Below are 15,182 nucleotides of genomic sequence, written 5' to 3' on the forward strand. Positions count from 1 at the left end.
GTGCTCCCGGACATGCACATCTCTATAAAACACAGTGAGTGATGCTAATCATTTACAAGTGAACAGCTTGGGGCAAAGTTAAGTGATTAATGACCTAACAATTATGACTTTGACACTAGACAGTTGCTTCCAAGGTGCTCATAACTGATTGGTGCTACAGCTGCTGGTGGGGATAATTTGTCCCATTGATGACTATATCTTCCCACCGCAAAACTGAGGGCTCAGTTTTACCACTTGATAATTATTATTAAAAAGGTAGGTGCTGATTCTGTTCTGAGCTTCAGATGGATGCAGGGACCTGCCTGAGTGCATCAGCTGCTTTCCCCAAGCAGAAGGTTCTAGTTAGAGATCAACATTAGCATGAACAAGCTGTGTTAAAAAAAACACTGATTCCAGATATACAAATTAAACAGTTTTATTAACTATTTCTCTTCCTTCAAGCAAGGATCATCTTTCATCTTCTAATCAAGCTTAATTAGCACTTACAGTGTAAAGCTTTTAGTTTTTCCCAAGGAAAGTGATTTAATAGTTACCCTAAGTAAGGCTTTATCATTTCAATAACAGCAGCAATATTTAATCATCCGACTTAAAGGACAACATGTATCTTGCTGCAATACAGGAAGCTGTAGGCTGCTATAAATAGCCTTGATGCTACAAACAATAAGCCTTATCCAAAGCCCATTAAAGCCAATGGAAAGATTCCCAGTGGCTGTAGAGGGCTTTGGATCACTATCTGTATCCTTCCAAAATAGAGAAATAGGGCTAAATTCTGGTCTTAAATTCAATAGAATTTGCCAAACTATTAGTAGTCAGCAATTTTACAAATTTAGTGCCTTTTTCCACTCATAATTATTTGCAAACAACTGACTGACTCATGAATTTGTACATTATTCAAAATGACAAATATTTGATGTGAGTGTATTTCAGCTCATGGATTGTTCATGAACTGTTCACTGTGCTTTGAGTATCTGCTGTTGCTGATTCACTATTTGTGCTCTGTGGCTGAGGTCACTAAAAGCCCAGGATAGTGTTTCAATTCCCTGACTAAATGACTGACACCCAAAGACTTTTCAAGATGGCAGCATGAAACACTTTCACCAAGGCTACTTGTGAAAGTACATACTGTTCTGCAGTGTTTGCACAGCTTTAGTATGGAGTAAAGCCAGTGGGCGCATCACTGTGGGTATAAATTGGCCTAGCTCAGCTGAACTCAACTGAGGAGCTGTTCCATTGACTTCAATGGTTTCATTTCAGATTTATACAGATATGAGAGAAGAATTTGACTGCACTCCCCAATAAGACAAAAATGAATGAATTTTACCTCAAAAGTCAAAGTATAGCCATTCAACTTTAGCCACTGTATAACATGTGGTTTAGTAACAAGAATTAATCAATTCCAAGAACTGAAAAACTACAACAGTGCACCAAAAACAATGATCCAGTAATATACTAATTAATTGCACCTGGATATCCTTGTTTTAAAGCCAGCTGGGAACAAAGAGAAAAGTTTTCTAGAATTAACCTTCTCAAAGAGTCTCCAGTGGGAAGTTCCAAACGCGTGAAAAAATGTATTTGTGATATTCCTATCAACCTGCTCGACAGAGATGATTTTCCAGCCCTGTTGGTTTGTCTCACCCAGGAACTCAGATAAGCAACAAGACCAAGTCAGAGCACAGTTTCCCGTACAACTCCAATGAGACTATGGGGCCGTTCGTGCTCTAGTCTCTGGGTTCTCCTCTCTGCTACCTTGTTTTCTGATGTAGTGAAAGTACTCAGATCACCACAGCTCTCCAGGTGCAGCATCCCTGGGTGTCTTCTAAATGGGAGTGTATGTGTCCTTGATGTAGATGGCTGAGCTGGAGTCATAACCTTCAAAGAAATGGAAAAGAATTAAAATTAATTTCTTTTGGTTTTTCAGTTGTTGCTTTTAAAAATATATTGTACTGAAGTCATCCCTGGCCCAACTTCCTGGGGGTAGGAAGCTGTAAGCTGTAGCTTTCTCTAATATTTCTCAGATAACCACATGTACTTTTCAAGTACATAAAAGGTTGTTACAAGGAGGATGGAGAAAAATTGTTCTTCTTAATCTCTGAGGATAGGACAAGAAGCAATGGGTTTAAATTGCAGCAAGGGCGGTTTAGGTTGGACATTAGGAAAAATTTCCTAACTGTCAGAGTGGTTAAGCGCTTGCCTAGGGAGGTTGTAGAATCTCCATCATTGGGGATTTTTAAGAGCAGTTTGGACAAACACCTGTCAGGGACGGTCTGAATAATACTTGGTCCTGCCTTGAGTGCAGGAGACTGGACTAGATGACCTCTCGAGGTCCCTTCCAGGTCTGATTCTATGCCAGGCTTGCTGACAGTTCATTAATGGATATCATGATGCAGCAGGGACTACACTGAAAAGCATACATAGGTCCCATCACGATGGGGCTTGGGCCATGGGGATGGGAACATCTTCCGCCCCACTTCCCACAGCATGTGTGCAGGATTAGTACATTTTCACTCCTGGTCTCGCCCCGCCCAAAAAATTTCAAAACATAGGTGTCCTGATATTAACTCACCCAAAGTGTAAGATAATGTTCAGTAATGGTCCAAGAGTGATTATTTGCCACTTTTCTTTATTTCTAGCCTTCCCTTCTTACAGAAGCTATCACTTCTACCACCAGCTATCTTTCAGACCAGCTCTGAGAAGGATGATCTGGTCTGAAAGACCCATTCTTATGTAAAGACTAAAGCTGCAAGAACCCTTTGTAAAGAAAATGTCCTAGTTTCACAATTTTGGCTACTTCTGCCGAGTTTCTCAAACCTTTCCTTGAACTTGAGCCAAGTTATGGCTCTGGGTGAAACCATCAGCCACGTATCAGCTTCAACGTGAAGCTAAGGAAATTTCTAAAACACAAAGTGAAATGCTTAGGGCAAGAAACCAGGCATACCAAAGAGCTGCATAAACCCCATGTGAACTATAACCATTGACTTTCCCACCATTTTGATAAAGAATCACTTGTGCTGTAGATCCACCAACCTTAACACTCTGTCTCCAGGGTACCCAAGACATTTCATGAGAAAGTCTCTGGTCTATATGTGGACTGTATCAAATTATACTAAAAATTTCTGGGTGCGCATCCTGTTACTATAAAGATGTTCCGCACTGTCTGCATTTCCTCTAGGTTACTTTGTATTTAGTTCAAGATTCCCTGAATAAATAAAAGGGAGAGGTCACTTCTGGTAGGGTTTTATATCATGTATTTATTGAGTAATTCTCTACCTGATTGCTAGAAGTTACAATACACAGCTGCTCCCCTGAGAATAAAGGATAGAGGGAAAGAAAGATAGTCTTGAGGCAGAAGCCAGGGAGTCAGGAGATGGATTGCTTTATGCCTTTCTTGGTCCTAGACATTTTGTTATGACTTAGCAGCATGTCTTTTGAAACTGAAGTGTGCTGATTGTTGATGTTGGACAAATACAGATTTGTGTGCACAATTTCAGGGGGGAGGGGAGGAGGCGGCAGGTGATTTGATAGCTACCCCATTAGGTTTCTCACAGGCTCTGTTTCACAGACCTGCAGCAGCCCTCTTCTCTCACTGACTTGGGGGAGTTAGCCTTCTATGCTGTGGATCAGTGAGGCTGAAGTACATGCTCAGCAGTGGTCTTTGCCGTTTCTGACAGCCCTGGAATTCAGAAAGGAGTGCCACATATACCTGGCCTTGGAAGGGCTGTGACTGGTAGGGAGGAACCAGGCCAAACCACCTTGGGGTGCTCACCAGAGAGGCAGACTACTACCCTATAGTATCTAAAACTGGGACAGCAGGGCAGTGACTGCTTTGGAAAGTAAGGAGGTTTGCTTACAAGTCTCCCTCTCTCTAGGTGTCTGATTTGGTCCCGTGATAAAGGCTGAGTAATAGAGTCCACACCCTCCTTAAAACTCTCCTTTTCTATGATGCTTATAAAAACAACTTGACAGTGGTAAAGCTGTTGTGCAGAAAGCACTGCTTACCATACTGCCCAATATTGGCTCATTGTTCCTTGTACTCCCGCCTCTGTCGGTATCCACCTGTTGTCTCTTGCCTTACACTTAGATTAGAAGCTCTTTGGGGCAGTGACTGTCTCTTTGTTCTGCATTTGTACGGCACCTAGCACAGTGGGGTCCTGGACCATGACTTGGACTCCTAGGGGCTATGATAATACAGATAAATAGAAATCATTTTGGAAAGCTGCTGACAGTTCCAGCCCTGGTTGAGGACTTGGGGAAATAAGGATGAGTCTAGGCCTCTTTTTATAATGCAGACGTATTTTTGCATAATGTGATTTGCAGCTGAGTTGTAAAAAACAAAGTCAATGTGAAGTAGCCTACTGGCTTTAAAAATGGCACTGGAGTTTCAGGAAGGTGTAGCAGAAAGCTCACACTAGAAACAACTGATTATAGAGAAACCAAGAGGCTTAATTATTTTACAGTAACTTGTAAAATGTGAAGGTAACAGATATTTTAGTTATGTTCTTAGATGGTGGCAGTAATTAACATTTTTATGTCTTCACTACATTCAATTAGCTCTGGACACATACCACACTGGATTTTTTTTGGCAATGTGGTAATAAATTATAAGTTATAAATTTACTGTTTTATAATCTTCTACAACCTTTTTTCTGTGTGAAGTATAATATTTCTCATGTCTCTTTGTAGTCCATGTTTCTGCCACAAGGGATTTTGCCCTGTTTTTGGGGGTGGGGAGGAGGCTAATATTCATCTGCCTCTTAATTTTATGTATGCATGGTGTTCACACTATTTTGAGAAATGTTTTCTTGTTCCACTTCCCCTACCCTGAATCTTGGTTAGCTCTGTGTTTTGCAAATGTACTTCAGATCCATCACTGCTTGGCGTCTCATTCTTTCCCAGAACCAACGTGACATACCAGCAAACCCTGCTAGAGGCCAAATTCTGACTTTTGCTGCTATCCAGAGAATGCAGCTGTAAACTGTACCAGTGTCTTGTGTGCTAGAGAAGCCAATTAACAAAGTGAGGAAATATTTAGGTCTCCGGTTCATCCCAACTACAATAATAAGCTACCTGCTCCAGGAAGCTGGCGCTGGTGATGGCTTCCTCCATGTGTTCTTCATCTGACTTTAAAACAGATTTGATATTTTCCACCAGTTCGTGTACGTCAGGGGTCATACTGCAGGAGGACTGCTCTAGAAACCTTGCCACAAGCAGCTTAGTGTCTATATATGACTTGTAGTCTACCAAAGACCGGGGTCTTGCTCTCAAAGCTCTTGCTCTCAAACCTTTTCGCAAAATGACAGTGGCCAGTTTTGGTTTTAATTCAGTCTGAGTTGCAGCTTCACAGCTTAGTACCGGACCTGAAGGCAAAAACAAAATAATCAAAGCCCATTTACTTTACCAGGGCAGTTGCAAATACAATGTCAAAATGTGATGTCAGCACTTACAGTAATTCAGCACTGATACATTGCACAAGGTGACATCATGGTAACTACTGAAATTTAATTATTGCCATGCTAGCACCCGTGGTAACATGCATCAATTCCCCCCTCCACCTCAGATACATATTTGTGCTTTGTGTCAAGTTTATTCAGGTAGAGAATGCACATTAGAGCAAGAGAAAAATTATACATGCATAGGGAAGAAAAATAAATATCTCTGGGCCTCCAACCAGGTGACAGGGATCAGGGCCACATTGTAGCTGTGCCAAGCCCATACTCCAGCCTGTGGGTCATGTCCTTCTGTCATTTTCTTAGGGCTGCAGACCCCTCTTTTCTCTCCTAGTTACCGCTCTGGCAGCTACAGTTCCCAGTATGCCCTGAGAGGAGAGGGTGGCGTGCAGGAAACTCTATGCAACCTGGGACTGATTATCAGGCTGTTTCTCCCTCTGGATTCTTGGGCTCTGGAGAGTGGAGGGGGGACAGTTGGCTGGCAAGGAGGGGCTCTGCAGCTGGGCTCTAGGGGGGAACGGGGTGTGAGTATCTGGGCTGGGGGGGCCCCCATAGTTGGACTCTGGGAAGGAGGGGGGTTTGGCTGTATTAGCTGGGGAGGCCCTGCAGGTGGGCTCTGGGGGGGAAGAGGTGTGGGTGTCTGGCCCCAGAGGTGGTCTCTGGGGGTGGGGGAAGGGAGCAGAGAAATAGGAACTGGGTTGTCACAGGGATTTCTTTAACACTCTACTCCTGGGAAAAATTTTGTGTGTGTCTGTATTGTACAGACATACTTGCTGACAGGTATTTTGAAATAAATTAATTGAAACTGGGTGATTATGTATTGTTATTTTGATAAATAAAATTATTGCAGAATTTTTGAGAATTTTAAAATATTCTGAGCAGAATTTTTAATTTTGGGGGGCAGAATGCCCCCAAGGATAGCATGTTAATGGGCTGTGCCTGTCAACATGAAACAACTGACTTATTAAAGAAAGAGGGCTTCTATAATCCTTCTAACATTAATTCTACTCTGTACGACATAGGAATCATGGGACAAGGCTTGTTTGCACAGTGAGTAGATGCATAGCAAGCCAAGGTGTGAATCTACAGTGCACTAGTTTGCCACACGGTAACTCACCAGTGTGAACCCTGCTAAAGCAGCGTGAAAGTTGTAGTATACTAAGCCGCAGTCTGGCACTTACACTGTGCTGTAGCAGGGGCCACATGGTGGGTTACTGCACAGCAAGCTGGTGCATTTGCCATGCAGTAATTTACCAGGTAGACAGATCCACAGATTAAACTAAGCTGTTGCATTCTCTACACCAAAGGTCCTTCATGGGGTCTAAGTACTGTTCAGGGCCTGTATGATCTCTTCTAAACTACAGTGATTTTCACAATTTGTGAATAGTAGTTTCCCTTTCTAACATAAGTACCACTGATTTTTTCCCCACTCCCACTGTATTCTGATACCACTAAGACATTGCAGCTGTTCATTTTGACAAATGTATGGAAAAGAAAGGAACCTGAGGCCAGGCATAACCAGACAGACAACTAATGCCAATACAGTCATAGCTCCTTTGTTTATTTTGCATACTCCTGCAAGCTATATCATACCTTTCATGTTCTAATGCATTCTGTAGTTTCTTCTGTGGGTAATAATAATCATTGATCAGGAAGATTGCTTATGACCCATCCAGATTTTTTGTTAAAAAACAACCATACATCTTGTTGTTGGTTTTTTAATTTATTGAAGATTCCACTCCCATGGACTTTGGGAGAACTTAACAGGGAAAAAAAATCTATTCCAAGGCATGTTGTGTAAATAAAAATTGTTACTACTGTGTTTTGATGATGAGAAAAGCACCCCTGGGTTAATAAGGCAGTTCTGTAATGCGAGCATTATGCCAGGGATAACAATAATTCCAGGAGGAACTCCGGTACCTCTCATCAAGGGAGCTCAAACTAAATGGAAGTGACTTCCCTAGTTAGTGCGGCAGCTGACCTCCATCTCTGCTGCAGCTGAGTATTTCACTTTGAGGTGGTTCAAGGCCACACTGTATAGAAACAATTACAAACTGGGTTCCTGATGGCGTGGTTTTAAGTGCCTAAAAGCTGCTTTTATGTGCAGCACAGAGCATCCTCTGCTTCCACCATATCTAATCTGCTATTAATAGATGACTGTTTCATGCCATTTAACCATTGCTTCAGGAGCACCATGAAAGAAGAGGAGGAGGAAAAAAGATGGAATGGAAAAAATGCATGCAGGAGAAAAACATGAACCTGGGGGGGAAAGATGATCAGATGAGAATATGCTGAATGCTATATAGACTGGTAAGTACAACATAGTGACAGGTTCCTTAAATGCTAAAGACAAACAGAAATTGAAGTTATTTTATTATCCTAAGCAAGCATCAGTTATTAAAACCCACACATAATTTATTTTGTGAGAATTTAATACGCATCAGCAGCTCCTGGTAGAATTCCAGCAACCCAGACTGAAAGGTGGGAGGCTGTAGTTAGTGGGGATTTTTAGACCTACAAAGGGGAATGAGCTGTAACCAGCACATCCCAGAGCACCCAATCCTGCAGCAGATGTCCATGGAAACAGTAGTGTCTCCTTAGGTTTGGGCAGGGCTGGATTTATACCTTATGCGCCCCTAGGTACAGCATCTTCAGCACGTGCCTACTGTGCCTAAGTGGAAATCCGGACCTGGGCTTGAGACCAGTGAGAATGTAGATGCTGTTAATGAAAGGGTACTGAGATTATAAGGTGGGGAAGAGTGAGTGGGCAGGAGACAGTGGCTCAAAAATTGCTGACATCTCTGTGAAACAAAGATAGAACATGCTCATTAGATGCAATTATCACTTAAGTGAAAAATAAATACACTGAAAGGGGAAAAACACCCAGTATTTTCCCCTTTTTTACTAGTAGCTACAAATACCAAAAAAAACAGATGTAGAAGCTAAAAGTGCTAATACACATCTTTGGAAGGGAGTGTACATGTTTGCTCTCAACTTGTATACTTGTTTTCTTGTGGTCTCCCCAAAGCCTCTATATGATACATTCAACATCTGGCAGATTGCTATATCAAATTCAAGGCACTGGCATAGACTGACAAATACAGCCTTAAGAAAATGAGTATTGATATAGCAAATTAATCACCTCTAGGTGGCAAGCCGTGTAGCACAGGGTCGCTTTTTGATCTCTTCCTCAGAGGGTTGAAGGCTCTCTTGCATGCAGGCTTTTGTTCCGCAGGCGCTGAGCTCGGATTTGAAGGTGAAAGGCTCTCTCTACTGAAAGAGTCAGGAATATCCCCACCTACTGCATAACAGGTAAAGATGAAGGAAAACAAACCAGAATAAACCAGTTATGAAATATCCTCCAGCAAATAACAGATTAAACTTGTACTTAAGGGACACATTAATGATTGCCATTGATCTCAATGGAAGTTGCAGGGCTTGAAGAAAGAAAAATCTGAAGCCTATACAGCTCTAAAAATCTTCCTCAGAGGCCTTGTAAAAAAAAAATGACCCACTTTTTACAAGCAGTGTCAAACTCACCAGTCGGCACAGTTGAACTGCTGCCAAATTGTTTAGCTGAAAGTTAAGATCAGAACAAACTGGTCAGCACCCCTGGAAGATACCAAGATTCAAACCTTCTTAGAGAAAGAAAAAAATAATTAGCTGAAGTCCTGCATTTCAGTGGCTATATCTGAGTATGATGGCATTTGACATATTTTGAGAAACCAGAGAACCCAATACTTGTGTTTACAGATTTGTATTAAAATCCAGCCATTTGCACACCAGTTTGCTATGTTTCAAAATCCAGTTTCATATTCTCCTTAGTTAAGATACAGAGATCCCAGGAAAATATTTCTGTTCATTCATTTTCTTTCCTTCTAATCAAACATCAGGTCCCCTGCTCCACGGACTCATATGCCACTATAATACAGACCATATGATTGTGACAGCAAGTGGTGCAATATATTATGTTGCAGAGAATCTGAAAGGGGATGCAGATGGATGTTTTTCCTGGATGTTCATTTTGTAACCATCTCTGACAGCAATTGGTACCTTGCAAGGAAACAAAATATTCTTGTCTGTGTTGGGGAAGAGAGTAAATCTCTTTTTCAGAACCTGAGGAACGGTGATTCATCACTTTGTCTGGATAATAGAAAAGCCACAGTGATTGAAATCACTGAAAAAGCAGGGGAGTGTTTTTATTTGTTGACTGTAGCGTCTGGTCCAGTACTTGATTGCAGCCTAGGAAATCCAGATAACAGCAGGAAGCAATGAGGTGAAGCATAAAGGCAGTTATCAACCTGGAAAGCTGGAGTGGGGACAGCTCAAAAGCGAGAGACAACACAGTGACAAACTAGAGCAGACAAGGAATCAGGAAATGGGTAGAATAGAATCAAAGAGCCAAGCCCCTCCCTGGTGTAACTGAACTGAAGCCAGTGGAGTTACACTAACCTTTGAGTATTACAGTACAGTAACGATCCTACAATTTGCAAGAGTGTTACTGCAGTGAAATGTGTTTTAAATAAAGGCAGCGATTAATTTGGTCTAGTGACTCTCTGATGTCTAGTTATCTGTAATCTTAGTTTCAACCTTCTAAATCCCCAAGGTAAAAAGATTACAGTAGCTAGAAGCTGGGATGACAGCAGAAGTATACTTGCTTCTAGGATTACATGGTGATGAAGGGTAACTGCCACATGTCATCTGCTGTCAATAAAGGGCTTGAGCCTGCTCTCCCAGCTATCAGTTGGAAAACTCCCATTTACGTCAGAAGGAGAAATCTCAGGCCCTATGGGCCAAATACACACTAGCTGGCCTATGGATCTCTGCTGCACCATCTGGCGATGCTTCACTGCTGCCTCCCTCAGAGGTTCTGCTGGGGGTGGGAAACTATTTCCACCAGGGACTCCATAGCTGAAAGGGGAAGGGACAAATCTGTCTTGCTGGTGACTGCTGCCAAAGGAATGAACTGAATCAGCACATGCCCCAGCTGCCTTAACCATGCCCTCTTCCCTGCCAGTAACACCCACTTTTCTGACTGTGCTGAGTTTATATTGGAAGCAGCTACAGTATGCCAGGCATAAACGCAGCATTATATATATTTGTTCTCCTCCAAAAACTGAGAGATCATACGAAATCATTCCACTCAGATTCTTTCATGAAACTAGCAAACCTCCTCATTAGATTACATCTTCCTCTGTCTGCACAACCATAAAGAGAAGGAAGGTTACCCTAAAGCACAGGCCCCCACCCATGGAATTGACACCTTTCTTTATCAAGACAGGCAAGCACAGACCCTCAGTGGTATTTAGGCAGAGTTATGGGAGTTACATGCCTAAATACCTTTGATCTGGACCTCCGTTTCCTGTAGTATCAGAACTTACAGACATTCTGAGATTTAAATGGCCAAGACACTTTTTAATAATCACAGAACCATGCAGATTAGAACATGTGTATGTGACTACAGCTGTACTGGGTCTTAAAGTGGATTTGAAATATTAGCAAGAAGTTGATTACAGCTTCTTTTCTGGAGACACTGCAGGCAACACAGAATGATCTTTCATATAATGTATGCCAATTGCCTATACTTAAGGCTACGATTTTGTCATGAGTATTTTTAGTAAAAGTCATGGCTGGGTCACGGGCAGTAAACAACAACAAAAAATCTTGGAAGCTGACCTTTCCCTGACTTTTACTAAAAACATCCCTGACAAAATGGGGAGGGAGGAGGGTCCAGCATCCTATCCCCTGCTGCAGCAGCTGGGAGCGGCAGGGACCCTATTGCCCAGTGGCTGGGACGGGTCCCCCACTGCCCACGGTGGCAGAGGAGCTGGAGGGGGCCCCCTGCCCTGGCCACTGAGCAGCTCCAGGGTCACTCTGCTGCAGCTGCTGGTAGCTGGGAACTTCAGGCGGTTGGGGGGGCAGCTGCTTGTAGCAGCTAAGCAGCTGCAGGGGGGCACTGCCAGGGCAGTAGCAGCTGGGGAGGGACCCCTACAGCTGCTGAAAAGCTCTGGGGTTCCCTTTGTTGCTGCCACTGGCTGGGCACCATGGGGAGGGGCTGGCTGCTCGCAGACGCTAAGCAGCTGTAGGGGGCTCCCTGCCAGTGGTGGTGGTACCTGGGGAGCTGGGAGGGGCCACCGCGGCTACTGAGCAGTTCTGGTGTCCCTCTGCTGCTGCTGGCTGGGAGCTGCGGGGGGGTCCTGGCTGCCTGTGGCGGCTGAGCCACTGCAGGGGGGACTCCTGCCAGCAGCAGTGGCTGGGCAGCTCAGGGGTTGACAGTGGAGACGGCAGCCAGTCAGTTGTGGGGGTCTTGCCACCTGCCACTGCAGGAGTCCCCTGCCGCTCACGGATGCTGGGCTGCTGCGGGGTCCCCCACTGCCGGCAGCAGTTGGTCAGCTGTGGGGCCCCCCAGTGTCACAAAGTCGCTGGAAGTCACAGATTCCGTGACGTCCATGACCTCCATGACATAATCTTGGCCTTACCTACACTATAGTCTTCTTGTGCTCTGTTCTCAGAGCTTGGTTGCTCATTATGCAGTGAAGTTCCAAGATCCTCACTCAGTTCATGCTCAGGCAACATGCCATTGGGAAGCAATAGGAGTTTGCCTATGTAAGTAAGTACCTCAGGATTTAGCCTCATGCGGTCACTACCAGCCTTTTGTATTTCTCTCTGTTTGTCTCACTGCTACACAGCATGTCTTAGAGGAACAGAAGTGCTTGTTTTCAGAGGTTCCAGACCAACTGGTACATTTATGTCTAGATAATACTTAGTCCTGCCTTGAGTGCTGGGGACTGGACTAGAAGACCTCTCGAGGTCCCTTCAAGTCCTCTGATTCCAGTCCTCTGATTCCCACTGCTGATTGGGTGTCAGCAACGGGTGTAGACGAACTGGCACTGAATGTAGTTTAACTGCAAGTTAGACCAAGACAAACTACATCCAGAGTTAATTTAGTAAAACGAGGTTAAAACCTACTTAGAACAACCCTCAACCCTGGTTTTCTAAAACATTGTTAAATAGAGCTTGTCCTGGCCTATACTGTTGGTCCAGCCATGTTCAACTGCACCCCTTGCTCATGCTCATTGTCAGCAATGGGTAATTTTTCCAGTGCAGACCAAGCTAAAGAGGAAGTCCCAGTTTAGAGACACTGCACTGTGATGAGCCACAATGGGCTATACATACCACAGCAGTATCCGGACACCACCCATGCCATGGCACAGACAGGGGAACACTGAGGCTAGATATTTATAAAAAAGAAAAATGCTTTTCCACCACATTGCTCTCTAATTCAATTGCTAATCCTAGCTCACCCTCTAGTGTGTGGATAACAGCTAACTCGCTGGCATTTTAAAGATTTTTTTTTTTTATGTGCCATTCTGTATCTGTAGGCTTGTAAATCTGTGCCCATCCTCAAAGCAATAAGCACATAGCAAGATATTGCTGCAGCTTTGTTCAATTAGTTTTGGTGTGAAACTCTGGGCTAGATAGCTTGGATTGCTTAAAAAGGTTCTACCAGTCTAAGTTACCTTGAGAGACTTGTGTATCGTTTGGTTCCGGTGGCCCAATGACAGCTTCTGCCACATCTGGAATTTGGAATGCACCTCCCTGGCATACAAAATTAGCAATAGTAAAAACTGTTAATCTCTTTCCTTTGAAAAGTTCTCTTTGCACTTTAAAAACATTTACCATGTAGAGATAGCAGCATCTACCACAGTGAAACCACAACAGCTCAACAGTGCATAGCAATGCTTTACAAAAATAATCACATACTGTACGTATGTATTCGTCTGCAACAACCAGACTGATACATTTCTAGAAATGACATCCATTGTCCAGTTCAGACAATATTATTATGCAGCTGTTTTAGGACTCGATTACACCTTGCAGAGCTTCCTTGAAACACTTTCATGTGAGAAGAATTTAGGGCAGCAGTGAGGATGTGGGGTGAACACTCCCAGCCCCACGGATCTCCAGGGAAAAGGACTACCCATTCCCACTGAGGAGCTGTCCCACCATGCTGCCCTTTAGGCCCCTTCCCTCTGGGTATACTGCCATGCTTGTATATACAATTCCTTAGTGAGAAGGTTGCTGGTGTGGAACCTGAGTTACTACTGTTTCAAACAGTTGCAACCATTGGTATCCCCTAATTAGTGAGCGGGAATGTTGTGGAGAGCAGCTCCTTCCCACTCCACCCCACAGAAACCCCATGGTGCTACAACACTGTGGAAGGGACTCCAAAGGCTCTGGGGGAAGTGGGATCACCCAGCAGAGCTTGAACTCCCACCTCCACGTCTGCCCCTCTCCAGCCATGAGTTCACTGTTTCTGCGGTACTCTGCATGTACGAGCAGAGAATCAGTAGTTCTGTTTGCCGATCACTATTTGCATGAGTAGTGGTACACGTGTCAGGAACAATCACATTCAATTACAAGTACTCAACACTCCAAGATCAGTTTAATTCACTCCTCCACAAGGCAAATCCTTTCCTTAGCCTGGTGCTTGCATTACAGAAGACCGCCACGAATGGCTGCAGAGTTATATTGACCTAAAAAGGAGCTACAGGAAGATGTGGACTTTGTTTCATTATAAGATGAGGAGGGTTGTGAGCAGCATAGCCTGCTTTACATGAAAACAGCTGCTGTCACTAGCAAATATGCTAACAGCAATGAGGAGAAATATGTGAAAGGCTAATGGATTTATGTTTAGGAATGATCCATTTGAAAGTTGTATCCAGTTTTACTTGCTTTTAAAAAATGCCCCCCACAAATGCTTAAGAATCCAAATGAGAGAAATGTCTGCTAGATTTCCCACTATCTGCAAAAGTGAGTCTGGTAGACTTTACCTACTGATGTTTGCAGTGATACAAAATTATGTAACCCAAAGGTACTATCCTACTGTTCTCAAATAGAGAACTACTAGATGTATAAATTCAGTTCTTCTAGCTCTCAGTTCAATCTTATCTCTGTAGTAAAGAAAGTTAGGTTGCTAGAATCCCATGGACTGTACCTGCTCACAGCTGATCTGGCTCACCACAGCTTCATATGGAGGAGGGGGATCCAAAGGACAGAACACTTCAACTCCTTTAATTCTAGCTCCATAAATATGCGGTAATGGAATAACATCCGATCCAAGCATCCTAGGAAAAATAATTTTGTATTATTCTCCTCCTTCATGCAGCTTTCTACCTGCAAAAAGATATGATTAGCTAAAGAATTTCATTGGTTCTGCTATGCAGGCTCACAGTAAAAGTTAATGAACTCAGAGACCAGCAAGAGATTTTTCCAGAATGCTATGGGAAACTAATGTCTTGGACTCACCCCTCCAGAATCTTCTCAAGGACTTTGAAACAGCCAAAGAAGAGACTCCCCCCAGGAGAATCCCTCTCAGTTTAATACTGAATCCAGTTCATGCAGATATGAGAGTTTTGGGTCCAAACATTCAAAAATAATCCTCTCAGGCTGAACATCCAAAAATGGAGGCAGCCAAAATTAGATATCTGTGATCTGAATTTAATTCTTACTGAAGTTAATGGGAGTTCAGCAACTCTTAAAGGTGCTCATGACTATATGCCTTAGATATCTAAATACAGGCACACAAAAACTGGCACCAAGCTTAGGGTCTACTTTTGAAAAGTTAGGCCCTGACACTAGTCAGTAAGTAGACACAGATATGATTGATGAATCCTATTAGCTCACTATTGAGTCTTTGATGCAAGGAGATCCCAGTAACCCAAAAGTACAACAGAA

General features: G+C 43.3%; 1 protein-coding gene across 5 annotated transcripts in view; it reads right to left on the reverse strand.

The window, feature by feature from the left end:
* Positions 1-399: 399 nt before the first annotated feature.
* Positions 400-15,182, reverse strand: part of FAM189A2 (family with sequence similarity 189 member A2) — a 50,660-nt gene continuing 35,877 nt past the window's right edge. For 2 of the 5 annotated variants that reach the window (XM_030567629.1, XM_030567625.1), the window contains exons 7-12: positions 14,443-14,572; positions 12,965-13,043; positions 8,985-9,020; positions 8,587-8,745; positions 5,065-5,354; positions 400-1,869 (exon numbers count right to left, since the gene is read on the reverse strand). In XM_030567629.1, coding sequence (XP_030423489.1) covers positions 1,666-1,869; positions 5,065-5,354; positions 8,587-8,745; positions 8,985-9,020; positions 12,965-13,043; positions 14,443-14,572 — 898 coding nt within the window. In that variant the 3' untranslated portion in view covers positions 400-1,665. The remainder of the gene's footprint in view (positions 1,870-5,064; positions 5,355-8,586; positions 8,746-8,984; positions 9,021-12,964; positions 13,044-14,442; positions 14,573-15,182) is intronic. The other 3 variants (XM_030567626.1, XM_030567628.1, XM_030567627.1) reach the window with 3 other exon arrangements.

This window comes from Gopherus evgoodei, chromosome 6 (assembly GCF_007399415.2).
Source record: "Gopherus evgoodei ecotype Sinaloan lineage chromosome 6, rGopEvg1_v1.p, whole genome shotgun sequence".
Taxonomy (NCBI): domain Eukaryota; kingdom Metazoa; phylum Chordata; order Testudines; family Testudinidae; genus Gopherus; species Gopherus evgoodei.